Below are 18,349 nucleotides of genomic sequence, written 5' to 3' on the forward strand. Positions count from 1 at the left end.
TAAAAAACAATGGAGAGCGATGAGAGATGTGTAATAAAATCTGAAGAGTTTTATATTTTGTGGCTTGGAGGGGAAATTTGAGATGGTCTCCTAAACATATTCTTTAAAAAATCCTCCACGCCTTGAGATGGTCCCTAAAAAATATTGGGATGGTCTTTAAAAAATATTCTTCAAAAAATCCACGCCTTGAGATGGTCCCTAAAAAATATTCTTCAAAAAATCCATGCCTTGTGATGGTCCCTAAAAAATAAAAAATAAAATCCCAGCTTTGAGAAGGTCTCTAAAAAGTTGTTTAAAAAAAATCCACGCCTTGTTTTGGTCCCTAAAAAATATTCTTTAAAAAATCGTCCACGCCTTGTGATGGCCCCTAAAAAATATTCTATAAAAAATCCACGCCTTGTGATGGTCCCTAAAAAATATTCTTTAAAAATCCACGCCTTGTGATGGTCCCTAAAAAATATTCTTTAAAAATCCACGCCTTGTGATGGTCCCTAAAAAATATTGTTTAAAAAATTTGGCACGCCTTGTGATGGTCCCAAAAAAATATTCTTTAAAAAATCCTCCACGCCTTGTGATGGTCCCTAAAAAATATTTTTTAATAAATCCACGCCTTGTGATGATCTCTAAAAAATATTTTTTAATAAATCCCCGCCTTGTGATCTCTAAAAAATGATTTAAAAAATCCACGTCTGGTGATGATCTCTAAAAAATGATTTAAAAAATCCACGCCTTGATATGATTCTAAAAATTGACAATTTAAATCCACCGGATTTACTAAACCCAGTTAAATGTAAATTCACTATTACATCTTATAAAAAATGCATCCTTGTTACGATCAAACCCATTTACGTAGCGTTAAGCGTCCAGTAAAAAAGCTTTGTTATGGTGCTATCAATGCACAGTGAATAAATACAAAATAAAAACATTGAGTAAAATATTTAGACTTGTACTGTAATATTTCAATTATTCCAATTTGGTATTTCAGCTGTGGGAGGGGAATGCCTACCACATCCCAATATAATGTGATTTTTCGAAAAAAAAAATTAAAAAATTGTCCTCAAATACTGCAACATCATAATAACTCCAAATGGTCATTCAAAATGAATTGATAACAGTTAGTAGAGTAATTGTCTACATAACGGAACATCAGTTAGGCAGAATTAGTGATTAACGCATTACAGTCGTCAAGTGTAAAATATTTTCCACAATTTATTCACTTTTAATCATTATTAACTAAAAGTATTTAAGTAATCGATTACATTTTACAAATTTATTTATCAATTAAGCAATCATTTTCTAACCAAAAAGCGCCAACAATGGCTGTCAATTTCTGCATTACGTCATTTTTCTAAAACGACGACACATTACGTTATGTCTTCACTAACTAAGCTTTACTGTGACGCTGTCAATGCAAAGTGACAAGAGAAGAAGAAGCAGCAAATGGCGTTCATGTCCAAGTTTGAATTTCTTGTGAAAAGCTGTTGAATGTGAGATTTCTTCTGAATAAAAGTGGAAAAATTAAAGAATTGTGAAATTACATAAAAGTTTTGGTAAGTCATTTTGATATTATTTATATTCTATATGAAATAGTTTTAAGTTTTATTAATTTCTATAAGATTATCGTACATTAAAAACTATAGCAATATTCGAAAGGGGATTCTGTTGCGTAGCCTCCTTTGGCTATCAGAAAATCGAAAAAAAATCAAACGAAGAAATTATGAAATGAATACATCTTTAATAGGTAATGCGTAAACGGGACTAGGGACTAAGAATCGAAAACTTACAGTCAATTTTATTGGAAAATACGATCATGAAAATATCCAGTATGTGTGGGGGCTATTGAAAATGGTAAATTTTTGGATGGTTATGTGTGGGGGGCTACATCAAAAGATGGACCTATATTGAAACTGACAATGATGCGGTACCATTGTGACTTTAATATACACACTTCATTTGGAAAGTCGACCTATGATCCTTAATAATAGCAATTATTTACCAAGCTTTGTATTGCTGCAACAACCAAAGTCGGATCAAAATTCATAATTTTTGGCAACATAATTTATATGTATACTAATGAGAACCAAAAGTATGAAATTAGAGCCAATTTATGTCGGAAAATTCCAGCAATTTCTTAAGAAAATATTTTTCTAAAAATTGTATTTTACAAAATATTTCAGGGAAACTTTGACAATCTCACAATAGGTATATACTAACTTCAGGATACTTCACCAATTTGAGTATATTCAAGAGATTCATGATTATAAAATTTTGTGGGCATATTTTGGGTCTTTACCATATTGGTTTACAAATCGGACGAAAATATATATGGAGCTATATATAAATCTGAACCGATTTTCAGGAATACGTTAGTTTATACCAACACAGTACATGCCAATTTGAAGCTGTGATATAATTCAGAAACTATAAATTATTCAAAAAATTTCAGTGAAACTTTCCTCACAGTAGGATATACTAACTTCAGGACGTTATGCAAAATTTTGTGGTAATCGGCCATATTTTGGGGCATTGGTGCACCATTTACTAAAAATCGGATGAAACTATATGGGAGCTATATATAAATCTGAACCGATTTTCAGGAAACTTAGCACACATCATTCTGGATATAATTCAGTAAATTTTTGCAAAATTTCGTGCAAATCTAAAGATATATGTATAGGGATTTAGGTGCCTCATTTACCTTAAATTGGTCGATTGGTTGATTCTTGGGCCAAATAAATGAGCTGTGCCAAATTTCATTCAATTCGGATCATAAATGCGACCTGTACTTTGTTTACAATTTAACATGGACGTAAATGCGACCTGTACTTTGTTTACAATTTAACATGGACTGAAGGAAATGCATAAATCGACTCAGAAAGTGATTCTATGCATATTCTCAAAAGGAGTCATGGGTCTATCTCGATTCCTTTTGCCTGTTACCCTGGTGAAGGGTACAAAAATATTAGAAAAATTTGGTAGACTTAAAAAAATACCTTGGTAGACCTTAAAAGAAAAATACCTGCAATACTATCTGCTTTAAAATCCACGCCTTGTGTTGATGGTCCCTAAAAAATATTCTTTAAAAAATCCACGCCTTGTGTTGATGGTCCCTAAAAAATATTCTTTAAAAAATCCACGCCTTGTGTTGATGGTCCCTAAAAAATATTCTTTAAAAAATCCACGCCTTGTGTTGATGGTCCCTAAAAAATATTCTTTAAAAAATCCACGCCTTGTGTTGATGGTCCCTAAAAAATATTCTTTAAAAAATCCACGCCTTGTGTTGATGGTCCCTAAAAAATATTCTTTAAAAAATCCACGCCTTGTGTTGATGGTCTTTAAAAAATCCACGCCTTGTGTTGATGGTCCCTAAAAAATCCACGCCTTGTGTTGATGGTCCCTTCTTTAAAAAATCCACGCCTTGTGTTGATGGTCCCTAAAAAATATTCTTTAAAAAATCCACGCCTTGTGTTGATGGTCCCTAAAAAATATTCTTTAAAAAATCCACGCCTTGTGTTGATGGTCCCTAAAAAATATTCTTTAAAAAATCCACGCCTTGTGTTGATGGTCCCTAAAAAATATTCTTTAAAAAATCCACGCCTTGTGTTGATGGTCCCTAAAAAATATTCTTTAAAAAATCCACGCCTTGTGTTGATGGTCCCTAAAAAATATTCTTTAAAAAATCCACGCCTTGTGTTGATGGTCCCTAAAAAATATTCTTTAAAAAATCCACGCCTTGTGTTGATGGTCCCTAAAAAATATTCTTTAAAAAATCCACGCCTTGTGTTGATGGTCCCTAAAAAATATTCTTTAAAAAATCCACGCCTTGTGTTGATGGTCCCTAAAAAATATTCTTTAAAAAATCCACGCCTTGTGTTGATGGTCCCTAAAAAATATTCTTTAAAAAATCCACGCCTTGTGTTGATGGTCCCTAAAAAATATTCTTTAAAAAATCCACGCCTTGTGTTGATGGTCCCTAAAAAATATTCTTTAAAAAATCCACGCCTTGTGTTGATGGTCCCTAAAAAATATTCTTTAAAAAATCCACGCCTTGTGTTGATGGTCCCTAAAAAATATTCTTTAAAAAATCCACGCCTTGTGTTGATGGTCCCTAAAAAATATTCTTTAAAAAATCCACGCCTTGTGTTGATGGTCCCTAAAAAATATTCTTTAAAAAATCCACGCCTTGTGTTGATGGTCCCTAAAAAATATTCTTTAAAAAATCCACGCCTTGTGTTGATGGTCCCTAAAAAATATTCTTTAAAAAATCCACGCCTTGTGTTGATGGTCCCTAAAAAATATTCTTTAAAAAATCCACGCCTTGTGTTGATGGTCCCTAAAAAATATTCTTTAAAAAATCCACGCCTTGTGTTGATGGTCCCTAAAAAATATTCTTTAAAAAATCCACGCCTTGTGTTGATGGTCCCTAAAAAATATTCTTTAAAAAATCCACGCCTTGTGTTGATGGTCCCTAAAAAATATTCTTTAAAAAATCCTCCACGCCTTGTGTTGATGGTCCCTAAAAAATATTCTTTAAAAAATCCACGCCTTGTGTTGATGGTCCCTAAAAAATATTCTTTAAAAAATCCTCCACGCCTTGTGTTGATGGTCCCTAAAAAATATTCTTTAAAAAATCCTCCACGCCTTGTGTTGATGGTCCCTAAAAAATATTCTTTAAAAAATCCTCCACGCCTTGTGTTGATGGTCCCTAAAAAATATTCCTAAAAAATATTCTTTAAAAAATCCACGCCTTGTGTTGATGGTCCCTAAAAAATATTCTTTAAAAAATCCACGCCTTGTGTTGATGGTCCCTAAAAAATATTCTTTAAAAAATCCACGCCTTGTGTTGATGGTCCCTAAAAAATATTCTTTAAAAAATCCACGCCTTGTGTTGATGGTCCCTAAAAAATATTCTTTTAAAGATCCACGTATTGTGGGAAGTCTCTAAAAAATATTTTTAAAAAATCTACGCCTTGGTGGTCTCCAAAACTATATGACAGCCACCTGTCACCAAAGTCTCTTCGTTTACTGCCCTACCACGTTTCCTTGGCAACAAAACAAATTCAGTTCTTTATTCAAATAGCAATTTGATTTTATAAAATTTATTTAATTCCGTGCCCCCCAAAAATGGTCTCCTGCATTTGTTTGGGTCCCAAAAGATCGGGTAAAACCCATTTACTAAAAGCTCTACAAGACACCGAACAAATCGATGATAATTCCTATTCGACACCAACAATTGGTACAAATATTTATAATATTGTCTTTCCCATTGATACAAATGGTGATGATAATAAACCTAAACCACCACCACCGAAAACTTCGGAAGAGGGTAATGGTGAAGCTACTAATACGAAAAAGAAAAAAATACCACCCTTAAAATCTATAAGGGTTTTGGAAATTGGTGGAGCTATGGCTCCTATTTGGCGTCAATATTTTAATGATGTTAAAAAATTGATGTATGTTGTGGACACTTCGAATTTGTGTCAGATATCGGCAGCAGGTGAGTTGAGGAAATGATGTATTTTTTTCTAATTTTTAATTAATAAAATTTAATTTAAAATTTTTAGGTGTCCTCTTCTATTCCATATTGGCTGAGCCTCGTCTGCAAAAGGTACGCATATTGTTGGTCCTCTCCAAAATGGATTATGCCTATCGTCAAATGCGTAATGAGGCCTTGCTGATGTTACAAATGTCGAAACTGCAAAAGGAAATACGTCAAAATATAACAATAATAGAAGTTAGTCCTGTAACCCGAGTGGGCTTAGATGGAATTTATAATTGGTTGAAAATTCCTTAAATAATACCTCAAAATATTATTACAACTTTATTTTCAATGGACATCAACAATAAGAAGACAAAATATACAAAATTATAATTTATAATGTTCATCCATATATTTGAGATTTGTTTCGACTTCTTCCGATTCGGGCATAACATCTTTGGCGGCATTCAAATAGGACTTGGCCTTTAAAATATCACCCGTATAGGCAGCCAACACCGAGAGATTGTTGAGGGCTGCTCCATTTCTTGCGTCGGATGTTAGACAAAGTTGTAGACAACGTTTAGCCAAATTAAAATCTCCGGTGGTCTGTGGGCAAACATTTCAAGAGAATTTTGGAATTAGGATTTCTTTCTCATTAGAAGATTTTGTCTGTTACTTACAATTGCCACAAAGCTGAGGTTATACCAAATATCCGCTTTTTGTTCGGAGGTCTTGGCTGTCAGTAAGGCCCGTTGAAAGCAGGGCAAAACCAATTCAATTTGTCCACCATATAAACAACAGAGGCCTATGTTACAGTACAGTTCACAGGAATGGACTCCCAGGGATAAAATTCGTCTGAAAAAAAAATTAAGAAAATAGTAGATTTTATTTGAACAATATTTTTGGAACCTTTATGAGCCTCTAGCAAGGTTTGGATTATTTAAACAAGATTTTTGGAACCTATAATAGCCTCTAGCAAGGCGTGGATTATTTAAACAAGATTTTTGGAACCTCTAGGAGCCTCTAGCCAGGCGTGGATTATTTAAACAAGATTTTTGGAACCTCTAGGAGCCTCTAGCCAGGCGTGGATTATTTAAACAAGATTTTTGGAACCTCTAGGAGCCTCTAGCCAGGCGTGGATTATTTAAACAAGATTTTTGGAACCTCTAGGAGCCTCTAGCCAGGCGTGGATTATTTAAACAATATTCTTGGAACCTATAAGAGCCTCTAGCAAGGCGTGGATTATTTAAACAAGATTTTTGGAACCTCTAGGAGCCTCTAGCCAGGCGTGGATTATTTAAACAATATTTTTGGAACCTGTAATAGCCTCTAGCAAGGCGTGGATTATTTAAACAATATTTTTGGAATCTATAAGAGCCTCTAGCAAGGCGTGGATTATTTGAACAAGATTTTTAGAACCCATAGGAGCCTCGTGGATTATTTAAACAAGATTTTTGGAACCTATAAGAGCCTCTAGCAAGGCGTGGATTATTTGAACAAGATTTTTAGAACCCATAGGAGCCTCGTGGATTATTTAAACAAGATTTTTGGAACTTTTAGGAGCTTCTCAATTAGGCGTGGCTTTTTTAAACAAAATTTTTGGAACCTGTAGTAGCCTCTAGCAAGGCGTGAATTATTTAAACAATATTTTGGGAACCTATAAGAGCCTCTAGCAAGGCTTGGATTATTTAAACTATATTCTTGGAACCTATAAGAGCCTCTAGCAAGGCTTGGATTATTTAAACAATATTTTTGGAACCTATAAGAGCCTCTAGCAAGGCTTGGATTATTTAAACAATATTCTTGGAACCTATAAGAGCCTCTCAATAAGGCGTGGATTATTTAAACAATATTCTTGTAACCTATAAGAGCCTCTGACAAGGCGTGGATTACTTAAACAATATTTTTGGAACCTATAAGAGCCTCTAGCAAGGCGTGGATTATTTAAACACTATTTTTGGAACCTATAAGAGCCTCTAGCAAGGCGTGGATTATTTAAACACTATTTTTGGAACCTATAAGAGCCTCTAGCAAGGCGTGGATTATTTAAACAATATGTTTTTGGAACGTGTAATAGCTTCTAGCAATAAACGATATTTTTGAGACCTATACGAGTCTCTAGCAAGGCGAGAATTATTTAAACCATATTTTTGAGACCTATAAGAGCCTCTAGCAAGGCGTGGATTATTTCAACAATATTTTTCGAACCTATAAGAGCCTCTAGCAAGGCTTGGATTATTTAAACAATATTTTTCGAACCTATAAGAGCCTCTAGCAAGGCTTGGATTATTTAAACAATATTTTTGGAACCTATAAGAGCCTCTAGCAAGAAAGAAAATTTTTGGACCTCTAGCAAGGCGTGGATTACACAAATAAAATTTTGGAACCTCTAGCAGATTGACTATGTGTAGATTGGGGTAGATTTTTAAAAAAATATTTACGCCTTTGGTTTTATATTTTTTAAGATTTTTTTTTTCGAATTTGTATTCGTGACCTACCTATAATACATCAGCGCCATTTCCGGATTATTATCATAGAAATAATTCAAAGCAATGCATGCCAATGCCTCAACGTTAATCGGATTCAATTTTGCTATCAGACGATACATTTGCATAGAATCCTCCACCTTGGCCATGGCGTCCAACAGCCGACCCTGTTCAATGCGAAATGTAACATCGAAAGGATGACGATCCACTGCCGATTGTATTAACACCATTGCTTGATCCAATTGATCCAAACGCTGATAAAGTCGTGACAATAAAATATAGGTGTCAGGATGTTGAAAATTTGTCAGCGACTGTTGTAAATAGGATTCAGCTTTGCGGGGATATTTTAATGCCAGCAGGCAACGACCCATTTGTTGTTGCCACCACCATTCATCACAGTTAGCCAGAGAGCGCAGCGATGCCGAAGAACCTCTTTTTTGTTTATGCACCTCCATTACAGCTTCGCATAGGGAATATGCCTTTAGGACATCTGCCTCATGATAATAGAGAAATTGAAAGAGAGCTTTCACCAGAACTTTACGTTCTGCATAGATTGTGGGATTAAGGCGTGACGCCTGATACAGTGGAGCTGTGGCATCACCTATTGTAAAGGCCGCAGCTGAAGTTGCTCTCACTCGTGAGGCTGTGCCGCAACTTGAAGCGGGTCTACCACCACCCATTGAAGAACCTGGACGACTTAGGCCACTAGTACCGGGCCGTGCCTATAAGCATTTTATTAGAGATTTCAATTTTTCTATTCATATTCAACTTACCATTCCCGATGTTGGCCTACTGCCTAAGCTGGATGTTAAGCTTCGCTTGGTAATTCCACTTTCTGCCGTTTTCTGGCCTCTTCTTGACATTGCTGTTGAACTGCGTAGGGTACTTGTACTGGGCCTTGGTATAAAGGCGGTTTTTATCGATGTTCCCGGTCGTGCTGTTGTGGCTATTCTTTCAAATTCAACTTCTTCGTTGACTGGAAAAAAAATATTTAAAAAAATTTCAAGGATTAAAAAATAATATTGTGAAGCCTCTAGGAGGCTCTAGCTATGCGTGGATTATTTTAAGAATATTTTTGAAATTTCTAAGAACCTATAGGGTAGATTTCTTACAGAATATTTTGGAACCTCCACGTCTTTGTAGAGCCTCCCAACAAAGACGTGGATTATTTAAACAATATTTTTGGAACCTCTAGGAGGCTCTACATAGGCGTGGATTATTTAAAGAATATTATTATTATTCAACGAATATTTTTGGAACCTCCAGGAGTATCTAGCCAGGGGCAGATAAAATATTATGCAAAAAAATTTTCAGAAAAAAGTGTCATCTAATATGAAATTATGACCACCAGCATAACTTTTAACTGCCACAACTAAGCGAATTTATGAGTGACGCGGGAGAAGAAGCAATCACCGGCAATAAACCGCCTGACATTGGCCGGTGGCAGCAGCATCAATGATGACCATCCAATAAGCATATTTTATGGAAACAATAACAGGCAGGAGGAGGCCGAACAAAAAAATGCATTCCATCCGACCACTCTTCGTATAAGAAGAAGAGGACGGACAAAGTCATTGATGTGAAATGTTTATGAAAAGATAGAATTTTATTTTACGATGAAAAACCACAAAGTAATAGAATCTTCCTCTTTACTATGTAGCGAATGGTGGTGGTTAAGAGGCCGGCCTGTTGGACGGACGAAAAAAAGATTTGCTGGACAGATTGTAACTTCGCAGGATGGTGGATTTTTTTCAGCTACGGTTGGCTTTTGGAATGGATGAATGACCGTTGTGGTGATTTCTTGTCATACTCTCGAACCCATGAACTTCGGCGAACCTGTCTGTCGGTTAAACATAACAATTACATGTGGAGAGGATGGATGTATGTTTGCTGAAAGAAACAGAAACACTTATACTTAATTATGATGATAAACACATAAACCTTAACCTCAAAAGGAATTTAATCCAACAATATGACCGACATTCCTGCCATTGCTAGCCATCACCACCACCATTACCAACCACCAGCAACATTATCATCATCTTCACTAGTCAAGCTTAAAATTCCTCATTTTTTCGATTAACAAAAACAAAAATGAGGAGAACAAATTACAACAGAGTAGAGCCTCTCAAAGGCGTGGATTATTTAAAAATATTTTTTAAGCCTCTAGGAACCGCTTAGCATGGCGATAGCGACATTAAGTGGACCTGAAACCATTGGTTGATTATTTAAATAATATTTTTCGGGCCTCTATGAACCTCTCAATTAGGGGTGGATTATTTAAAGAATATTTTTCGAGCCTCTAGGAGCCTCTCAATTAGGCGTGGATTATTTAAAGAATATTTTTTAAGCCTCTAGGAACCGCTAGGAGCATCTCAATTAGGCGTGGATTATTTAAAGAATATTTTTTGAAGCCTCTAGGAACCGCTAGGAGCATCTCAATTAGGCGTGGATTATTTAAAGAATATTTTTCGAGCCTCTAGGAACCTCTAGGAGCCTCTCAATTAGACGGGGATTATTTAAAGAATATTTTTCGAACCTCTAGGAACCTCTAGGAGCCTCTCAATTAGGCGTGGATTATTTAAAGAATATTTTTCGAGCCTCTAAGAATATTTTTTGAAGCCTCTGGGTGCCTCTCAATTAGGCGTGGATTATTTTAAGAATATTTTTTGAAGCCTCAAGGAACCGCTAGGAGCATTTCAATTAGGCGTGGATGATTTAAATAATATATTTTGAAGCCTCTAGGAACCGCTAGGAGCATCTCAATTAGGCGCGGATTATTTAAAGAATATTTTTCGAACGTCTAGGAACCTCTAGAAGCCTCTCAATTAGGCGCGGATTATTTAAACAATATTTTTGGATCCTCTAGAAGCCTCTCAATCAAGCCTCTTGGAACATCTCAATTAGTCGCGTGGATTATTTAAAGAAAAGTTATGCAGCCTCAATAATCCACGAATTTGAAGGTGCGGCTGTAGGGTATAAAGTTTGGTTTTTTCTCTCTGCCGACTCCAAACCACATTACAGCAACCGCCGTCATGTTGACGTTGCTGAAGAAAAAAGTGGACATTGGGGATGTAACCAACCGTGGTGCCTAGTGGCGGCTAGTAATGGTATGCCAGCTTAAAAACAACAAAAAAATGTCGGGCTTTAGAATGGAATTGGTCAACAAGTTGTTGGTAGGAGGAAGGAAAAAGAAGAGTAGGGTAGGGGGTCTTAAAGGTTTTTTTCGGTGGAGGCACGCATCCAAAAAGTATGCACATATTTAAGTTGATGCCAGGCCAGGTTGGGCCATGCAATGCCATGCCATCCATGGCCGGCCGTTAGCAGTCGTTCTCGTCGGTCGCCGGTCGTCTTCATCATATCGTAGTATATCTTTATTATTGTTGTTGCAGTTGTGGTTGTTGTTATTGTTGGTATATAGTAGTAGTACTGCCCACATTCCATTCTGTTCAATCACCTTGAAAAAATCTTGAATATCTTTGGGGTTTTTTATTGTTATTCGGATGCCGGATTTTTTTGTAATTTTCATTGGTGCTGCTGCCGCTGTTCTTCATTGAAAATCTTTATCACTACAAAAACAAAAAGAGTGCAAAATTCTATACGAATATTGTTCTTGTTGTTGTCTTGTAAATTTTTGTTGTAAATTGTTCTTATATTTCTAGAGGTTCCAAAAATATTGTTTAAATAATCCACGCCTGGCTAGAGGCTCCTAGAGGTTCCAAAAATATTGTTTAAATAATCCACGCCTGGCTAGAGGCTCCTAGAGGTTCCAAAAATATTGTTTAAATAATCCATGCCTTGTTGGAGGTTCTTAGAGGTTCCAAAAATGTTGTTTGAATAATCCGCGCCTTGTTAGAGGATCTTAGAGGTTCCAAAAATGTCCTTAAGTAATCCACGCCGTTCTGGAGGCTCCTAGAAGACCCAATAATATTGTATAAATAATCCGTATCTTGTTAGAGGCTCTTAGATGTTCCAAAAATGTTTAAATAATCAACGCCTGGCTAGAGGCTCCTAGAGGTTCCAAAAATATTCTTTAAATAATCAAACTAGAGGCTCCTAGAGATTCCAAAAATATTGTTTAAATAATCCACGGCTACTTGAGGGATAATCCACGCCTTGTTAGATGCTTTGGAACCAAAAATATTGTTTAAATAATCCACTCCTTGTCAGAGGCTCTTAAAGGTTCCTAGAGGCTCGAAAAATATTCTTTAAATTATCAACGCCTATTTCAGAGGCTCCTAGAAGTTTTAAGAGCCTCAAAAGATATTCTTTAAATAATCCATGGCTAATTGAGAGGATCCTAGAAGTTCCCAGGTGCTCGAAAAATAATCTTTAAATAATCCACGACTAATTGAAAGGCTCCTAGAGGTTCTTAGAGGCTCGAAAAATATTCTTTAAATAATCCACGCCTGATTGAGAGGCCTCTAGAGGTTCTTAGAGGCTCGAAAATTATCCTTCAATGATCCACGCCTATTTGGGATGCTTCTAGACTAATTGAGAGGCTCCTAGAGGTTCTTAGAGGCTCGAAAATTATTCTTTAAATGATCCACGCCTATTTGTGATGCTTCTAGACTAATTAAGAGGCTCCTAGAGGTTCTTAGAGGCTCGAAAATTATTCTTTAAATGATCCACGCCTATTTGGGATGCTTCTAGACTAATTGAGAGGCTCCTAGAGGTTCTTAGAGGCTCGAAAATTATTCTTTAAATGATCCACGCCTATTTGGGATGCTTCTAGACTAGTTGAGAGGCTCCTAGAGGTTCTTAGAGGCTCGAAAATTATTCTTTAAATCCACGCTTATTTGAGAAGCTTCTAGAGGTTCGAAAAATATTCTTCAAATAATCCACGCCTAATTGAGAGGCTCCTAGAGGTTCCTAGAGGCTCGAAATATATTCTCAAAATAATCCACGGCTAATTGAGAGGCTCCTAGAGTCTGTAAAAATGTTCTTTAAATAGTTCACGTCTTGCTAGAGGCTCTTAGAGGTTCCGAAAAATATTCGTTAGATAATTTAGATCTCTCTAGGGTCTTTAAATAATCCACGCTTATTTGAGAAGCTTCTAGAGGTTCGAAAAATATTCTTCAAATAATCCACGCCTAATTGAGAGGCTCCTAGAGGCTCGAAATATATTCTCAAAATAATCCACGGCTAATTGAGAGGCTCCTAGAGTCTGTAAAAATGTTCTTTAAATAGTTCACGTCTTGCTAGAGGCTCTTAGAGGTTCCGAAAAATATTCGTTAGATAATTTAGATCTCTCTAGGGTCCTTGAAATAAATTTATTTGCCGGATCTTTATAATTGTTACCCTTGTTTTATGGTTTTATTTTTAAAAATAATTTTGAAATTTCCTCCTTTTGTACACTTAACATTGAAGCAAATTCTACCCAGAAAGTACCTGCCTGCCCTGCCATGCCATGGTTTTTAGGTGAGTTGCATATTTTCTTGAAAATATCAATTAATTCTCGGTAGCAGTTATTAAAAAAGCCCATCATTAATTTTTATTTATTTTTTGGTTGCTTTTTGAGAGAAAGCCCTGCAGGGCAGCAGACTAAGGAGGAGTGCAGTCTACATACATACCAGCATCATCGGCATCATTTGTTTCCAAGTCATCAATGTAGATGCGTTGCGTAAGTGCGCGCATTTTTAATTGCCAAACGCCTTCCATCATCCACGTGTGCATAAAACTAAAGGAAGCTGCTACTCCGCCTCCTCCTGAAGATGAGTTCAAATTTGAGGTGGACAGTGAGGCTGCAGAGCCTGTGGTTACTGCTGCTGCTACTGGATGGTTGGCGGTGTTGTTAACATTGTTGCCATAAATTCCACGTTGCTGCGGCTGTCTACCCTTGATGGCGCCCATGCGTTGCAAATTGCTACTGTAACGTTGAACGACATTGTTGTTGTTGCCACTACTGTGGTGGCTACTGTTGTTACTACTGACACCACTACCCCAACCACCACCACCAGTTGAGCCGATGATGTTATTGGTCTGCTGCTGCAATACCCCAGAAATATTTCTGTAGTTCTCCTCCTTCTCCTCCTGCCAACCATCCTCCTGGTCCGGTGGTGTCTGAAACATTTGGACATTATTTTCGTGACCTGCTTGCAACATTGCATTGCACACCTCAACACATTTTTCATAATTTCGACGTCGGTATAGGGAGACAGCTTTAAAGTATTGCAATTCCAGGCTAGCCAATGATTTCTCAATGGTGCTGGGTGCCGTCGTCGATCTCTGGAGTAGAGTGGTAACATCAGACATTATTGTTGTTGTTGTTGCCTCATCATCATCATCTGGTGGAATATTATCATCATCATTATTCATAATATTTGTTTTAAATTCCTTGGAATGTCGGATTGTGGATGGCGGTCCCGTCGCCGTCGCCATCATTGTTGTCAGAATAATTTCTCAGGAGGAGGGGTTATGATTTTTCTTTCTTCACTTTTTTCAAATTCTTTGTTGCTTTTTAAACGTCCTTCGAATTGTGGCAAATGTTCAAACACAGAAGAAGACAAAAAGAACAACAATTTTCGGAATTGATTGATGGTTTTGGCCCTTTCTTAACTTGACTGTGGTTCCACCGTTCTTTGGTTGTCTACCTTCTTTGTTTTTATTTTTTTATTGGAATTCACAAGACCGGATGTTGAACAATTTCTCTGGTTCTTTTTTCCTATGGATTTGAGTCATTTCAAACAAATGTAAAACGCAGTTATAATTTTTATTAACATTTTTTTACGAAAAAAATCTCTTCTTTTTCACATCCCGACGATTTTGTCATAACTAATTGGCTAGCGTTTTTGTATTTGTTGGAGCTTCTTTTTCCTTTGTGAATGACCACAAATGCTATGGATTTCTGGTCGCCATGGCGACCCTCCTTATTAATGTACTAGGAATGATGGACATATTATTTTAGTCCTGAGCAACAAATAGTTAAGGGTTGAAAATGTCAGTCATAAAATCTAATTAAGTGGTTTTATTTTATTCCAACTAATCATGACAACAAAACCCCCAAATGTCCAATAAATGATATTGGTGACCTTTGAAGTCGTGGTGGACACTCATTCTAGGTCATAAAAAATAAAATATATTGCAGAAGGCTTCTAAACCTCCTAGAGGTTCCAAAAATATTGCTTAAATAATGCACGCCTAGTTGAAAGGCTCCAAAAAATTCTTTAAATTAGTTACGCCCTTCCAGAGGCTCCTAGAGGTTCCAAAAATATTCTTAAAAAAATCTACGCCTTGCTAGAGGCTCTTAGAGGTTCCAAAAATATTCTTTAAATATTCCACGCTTTGCTAGAGGCTCTTAGATGTTCCAAAAATAATGTTTAAATAATTAAGAGAGGTTCCAAAAATATTCTTTAAATTAGTTAAGCCCTTACAGAGGCTCCTAGAGGTTCCAAAAATATTCTTAAAGTAATCTACGCCTTGCTAGAGGCTCCTAGAGGTTCCAAAAATATTCTTAAAGTAATGTACGCCTTGCTAGAGGCTTTTAGAGTTTCCAAAAATATTCTTTAAGTAATCTACGCCTTGCTAGAGGTTCCAAAAATATTTTTTAAGTAATCCATGCCTTGCTAGAGGCTCTTAGAGGTTCCAGAAAATTTCTTTAAATAATTCACCCTTTGCTTGAGGCTCCTAGAGGTTCCAAAAATCGTGTTTAAATAATTAAAAGAGGTTCGTAGATGTTCCGGAAAAATTATTTAAATAATCCATGCCTTGCTAGAGGCTCTTAGAGGTTCCAGAAAATTTCTTTAAATAATTCACCCTTTGCTTGAGGCTCCTAGAGGTTCCAAAAATCGTGTTTAAATAATTAAGAGAGGTTCGTAGAGGTTCCAGAAAAATTATTTAAATAATCCACGCTTATCTAGAGGCTCATAGCGGTTCCAAAAATCGTGTTTCAATAATTAAGAGAGGTTCGTAGAGGTTCCAGAAAAAATTAGTTAAAAAGTCCACGCCTTGCTAAAGGCTCCTAGAGGTTCCAAAAATATTGTTTAAATAATATACGCCTATCTAGAGGCTCTTAGAGGTTCCAGAAAAAATTTTTAAATGATCTACGCCTTGCTAGAGGCTCCTAGAGGTTCGAAAAACATTCTTTAAATAATCCATACCTAGTTGGGAGGCTCCAACAATATTTTTTAAATTAGTTACGCCCTTCCAGAGGCTCCTAGAGAGGTTCCAAAAATATTCTTTAAATATTCCACGCCTTGCTAGAGGCTTTAAGAGGTTCCAAAAATAATGTTTAAATTATCTACTCCTTTCTAGAGGTCCCTAGAGGTTCCAAAAATGTTGTTCAAACATTTAAATAAACCACTCCTATTTCAGATGCTCCTAGAGGTTCCAAAAATGTTGTTCAAATAATTAAATAAACCACGCCTATTTCAGAGGCTCCTAGAGGTTCCAAAAATATGTTTTAAATAAACCACGCATATTTCAGAGGCTCCTAGAGGTTCGAAAAATATTCTTTAAGTAATCCACGCCTAGTTGAAAGGCTCCTAGAGGTTCCAAAAATATTCTTTAAATAATCTACGCCTAGTTGAAAGGCTCCTAGAGGTTCGAAAAATATTCTTTAAATAATCTACGCCTAGTTGAAAGGGTCCTAGAGGCTCCTAAAATATTGTTCAAATAATACACGCCTAGTTGAGAGGCTCCTAGAAGTACCAAAATATGATTTAAATAATCCATACCTTGCTAGAGGCTCCCAGAGGTTCGAAAAATATTCTTTAAATAGTCTACGCCTAGTTGGGAGGCTCCTAGAGACTCCAAAATTTTTTTTAAATAGTCTACGCCTAGTTGGGAGGGTCCTCCAAAAGTTTTCTTTAAATAGTCTACGCCTAGTTGGGAGGCTCCTAGAGCCTCCAAAATTTTTCTTTAAATAGTCTACGCCTAGTTGGGAGGCTCCTAGAGCCTCCAAAATTTTTCTTTAAATAGTCTACGGCTAGTTGGGAGGCTCCTAGAGCCTCCAAAATTTTTCTTTAAATAGTCTACGCCTAGTTGGGAGGCTCCTAGAGCCTCCAAAATTTTTCTTTAAATAGTCTACGCCTAGTTGGGAGGCTCCTAGAGCCTCCAAAATTTTTCTTTAAATAGTCTACGCCTAGTTGGGAGGCTCCTAGAGCCTCCAAAATTTTTCTTTAAATAGTCTACGCCTAGTTGGGAGGCTCCTAGAGCCTCCAAAATTTTTCTTTAAATAATCCACGCCTTGCTAGAGGCTCTTAGAGGTACCAAAAATATTTTAGAGGCTCCTAGAGGTTCGAAAGATATTCTTTAAATTATCTACGCCTTTCTAGAGGCTCCTAGAGGCTCAAAAAATACTTTTTAAAAAATTCACGCCATGTTGGAACCTCAAAAAAAAGGTTGGAAACCCAAAAAAATAGTTGGAAATCCAAAAATTTTTTTTTAAAAATCCAATCATGAGAAATTATTCGAACACAAACCATAATAGTTGAACAAAATAATCACACAGTTAATCATTTCAAATACCTCCAAAAGATATGCAAATATTTGAGTAATGTTGTTGTCGTTGTTGTTATACATTGAGAAGCTATTAACATGTTTTTATACCGCCCTCTCTGAAACATTGTCCCGCCAGCTGCCAGCCATATGAAAATTAATCATGGCTGAATAAAAATAAAACAAAACATAAATAATTAGCATTTCAGATTTGTTAACAAATTCAAAATAAAAATAAAAAACAACTTGAAACTATTTTAAGGAATTCAAAACAAAGGTGACTTCCTAACCTCTAACCTCTCAGACGGGTGGAGGGGATTCCCAAACTTTTTTCGTATATAATTTATGGTTTGTTTTTTTATTATGGAAGAGAATTAATTTTTTTTAATCTGCGGCAGTTTAGAACTCAGGATCGTAGATTAAAGAAATATTTTTTTTATTTTTTAACCCACGATTTAAAAAATGGACTCTAGAAAAAACACACTTAAAAATAATATAAAAATCGACCCCACGGCAGACCCGAACCTTCGAAAAAACTGCATATTTTTAATCCTCCTTTTTATACAAGTATTCAATAAAGTATGGGTTTCTATTTCAAAATAATTTATATCCAGCCTTTAAAAAGAAATTTTTGATAAATAAAAACATGACGTCTGTGGGAATTACAACAGGTCCGTCGGTCGTATATTTATTTAAAAAAATCATCAAATAAATAAATGTTGATATTTGAAAAGTGAATCATATCACCGAGGAGGAGGAGGTAGGTGGTATATCTTGGAGTGTCATTCGTAAATATCAGTCACCATGTCAGCCAGCCACTAATTCTAGCCAGTTTGGCATATTTGATTGACGACACACCCATCCGAATGTGATAAACCCTATCACCCACCTCTATACGTTCGTTATCACCTCTTATTATTATTATTTTTTTTTTTTTTTGAGGAGA

General features: G+C 36.1%; 2 protein-coding genes across 2 annotated transcripts; one reads left to right on the top strand and one right to left on the bottom strand.

The window, feature by feature from the left end:
• The first annotated feature begins 5,124 nt into the window (after positions 1–5,124).
• LOC133324944 (ADP-ribosylation factor-like protein 16) lies at positions 5,125–5,794 on the top strand. The gene is made up of 2 exons (XM_061533767.1): positions 5,125–5,497; positions 5,565–5,794. Exons 1-2 carry the CDS (start codon positions 5,125–5,127, stop codon positions 5,792–5,794), a joined length of 603 nt encoding a protein of 200 aa, XP_061389751.1.
• A 72-nt stretch (positions 5,795–5,866) lies between these two features.
• Positions 5,867–14,220, bottom strand: LOC133324943 (tetratricopeptide repeat protein 8). Its single transcript, XM_061533766.1, is given in 5 exon segments — positions 5,867–6,085; positions 6,160–6,334; positions 7,978–8,941; positions 13,539–13,673; positions 13,917–14,220. Coding segments are annotated over 5 exon segments (1,797 nt in total).
• Positions 14,221–18,349: the final 4,129 nt, after the last annotated feature.

Source organism: Musca vetustissima, unplaced genomic scaffold (assembly GCF_032173495.1).
Source record: "Musca vetustissima isolate MV318-11 ecotype Yass unplaced genomic scaffold, APGP_CSIRO_Mvet_v1 utg814, whole genome shotgun sequence".
Lineage (NCBI taxonomy): Eukaryota > Metazoa > Arthropoda > Insecta > Diptera > Muscidae > Musca > Musca vetustissima.

Bases quoted from the DNA above. Each gene is read 5' to 3' on its own strand.
- LOC133324944 (XM_061533767.1), top strand. From the start codon at position 5,125: ATGGTCTCCTGCATTTGTTTGGGTCCCAAAAGATCGGGTAAAACCCAT. The intron at 5,498-5,564 runs GTGAGTTGAGGA...TAAAATTTTTAG, and splicing joins GTGTCAGATATCGGCAGCAG to GTGTCCTCTTCTATTCCATA.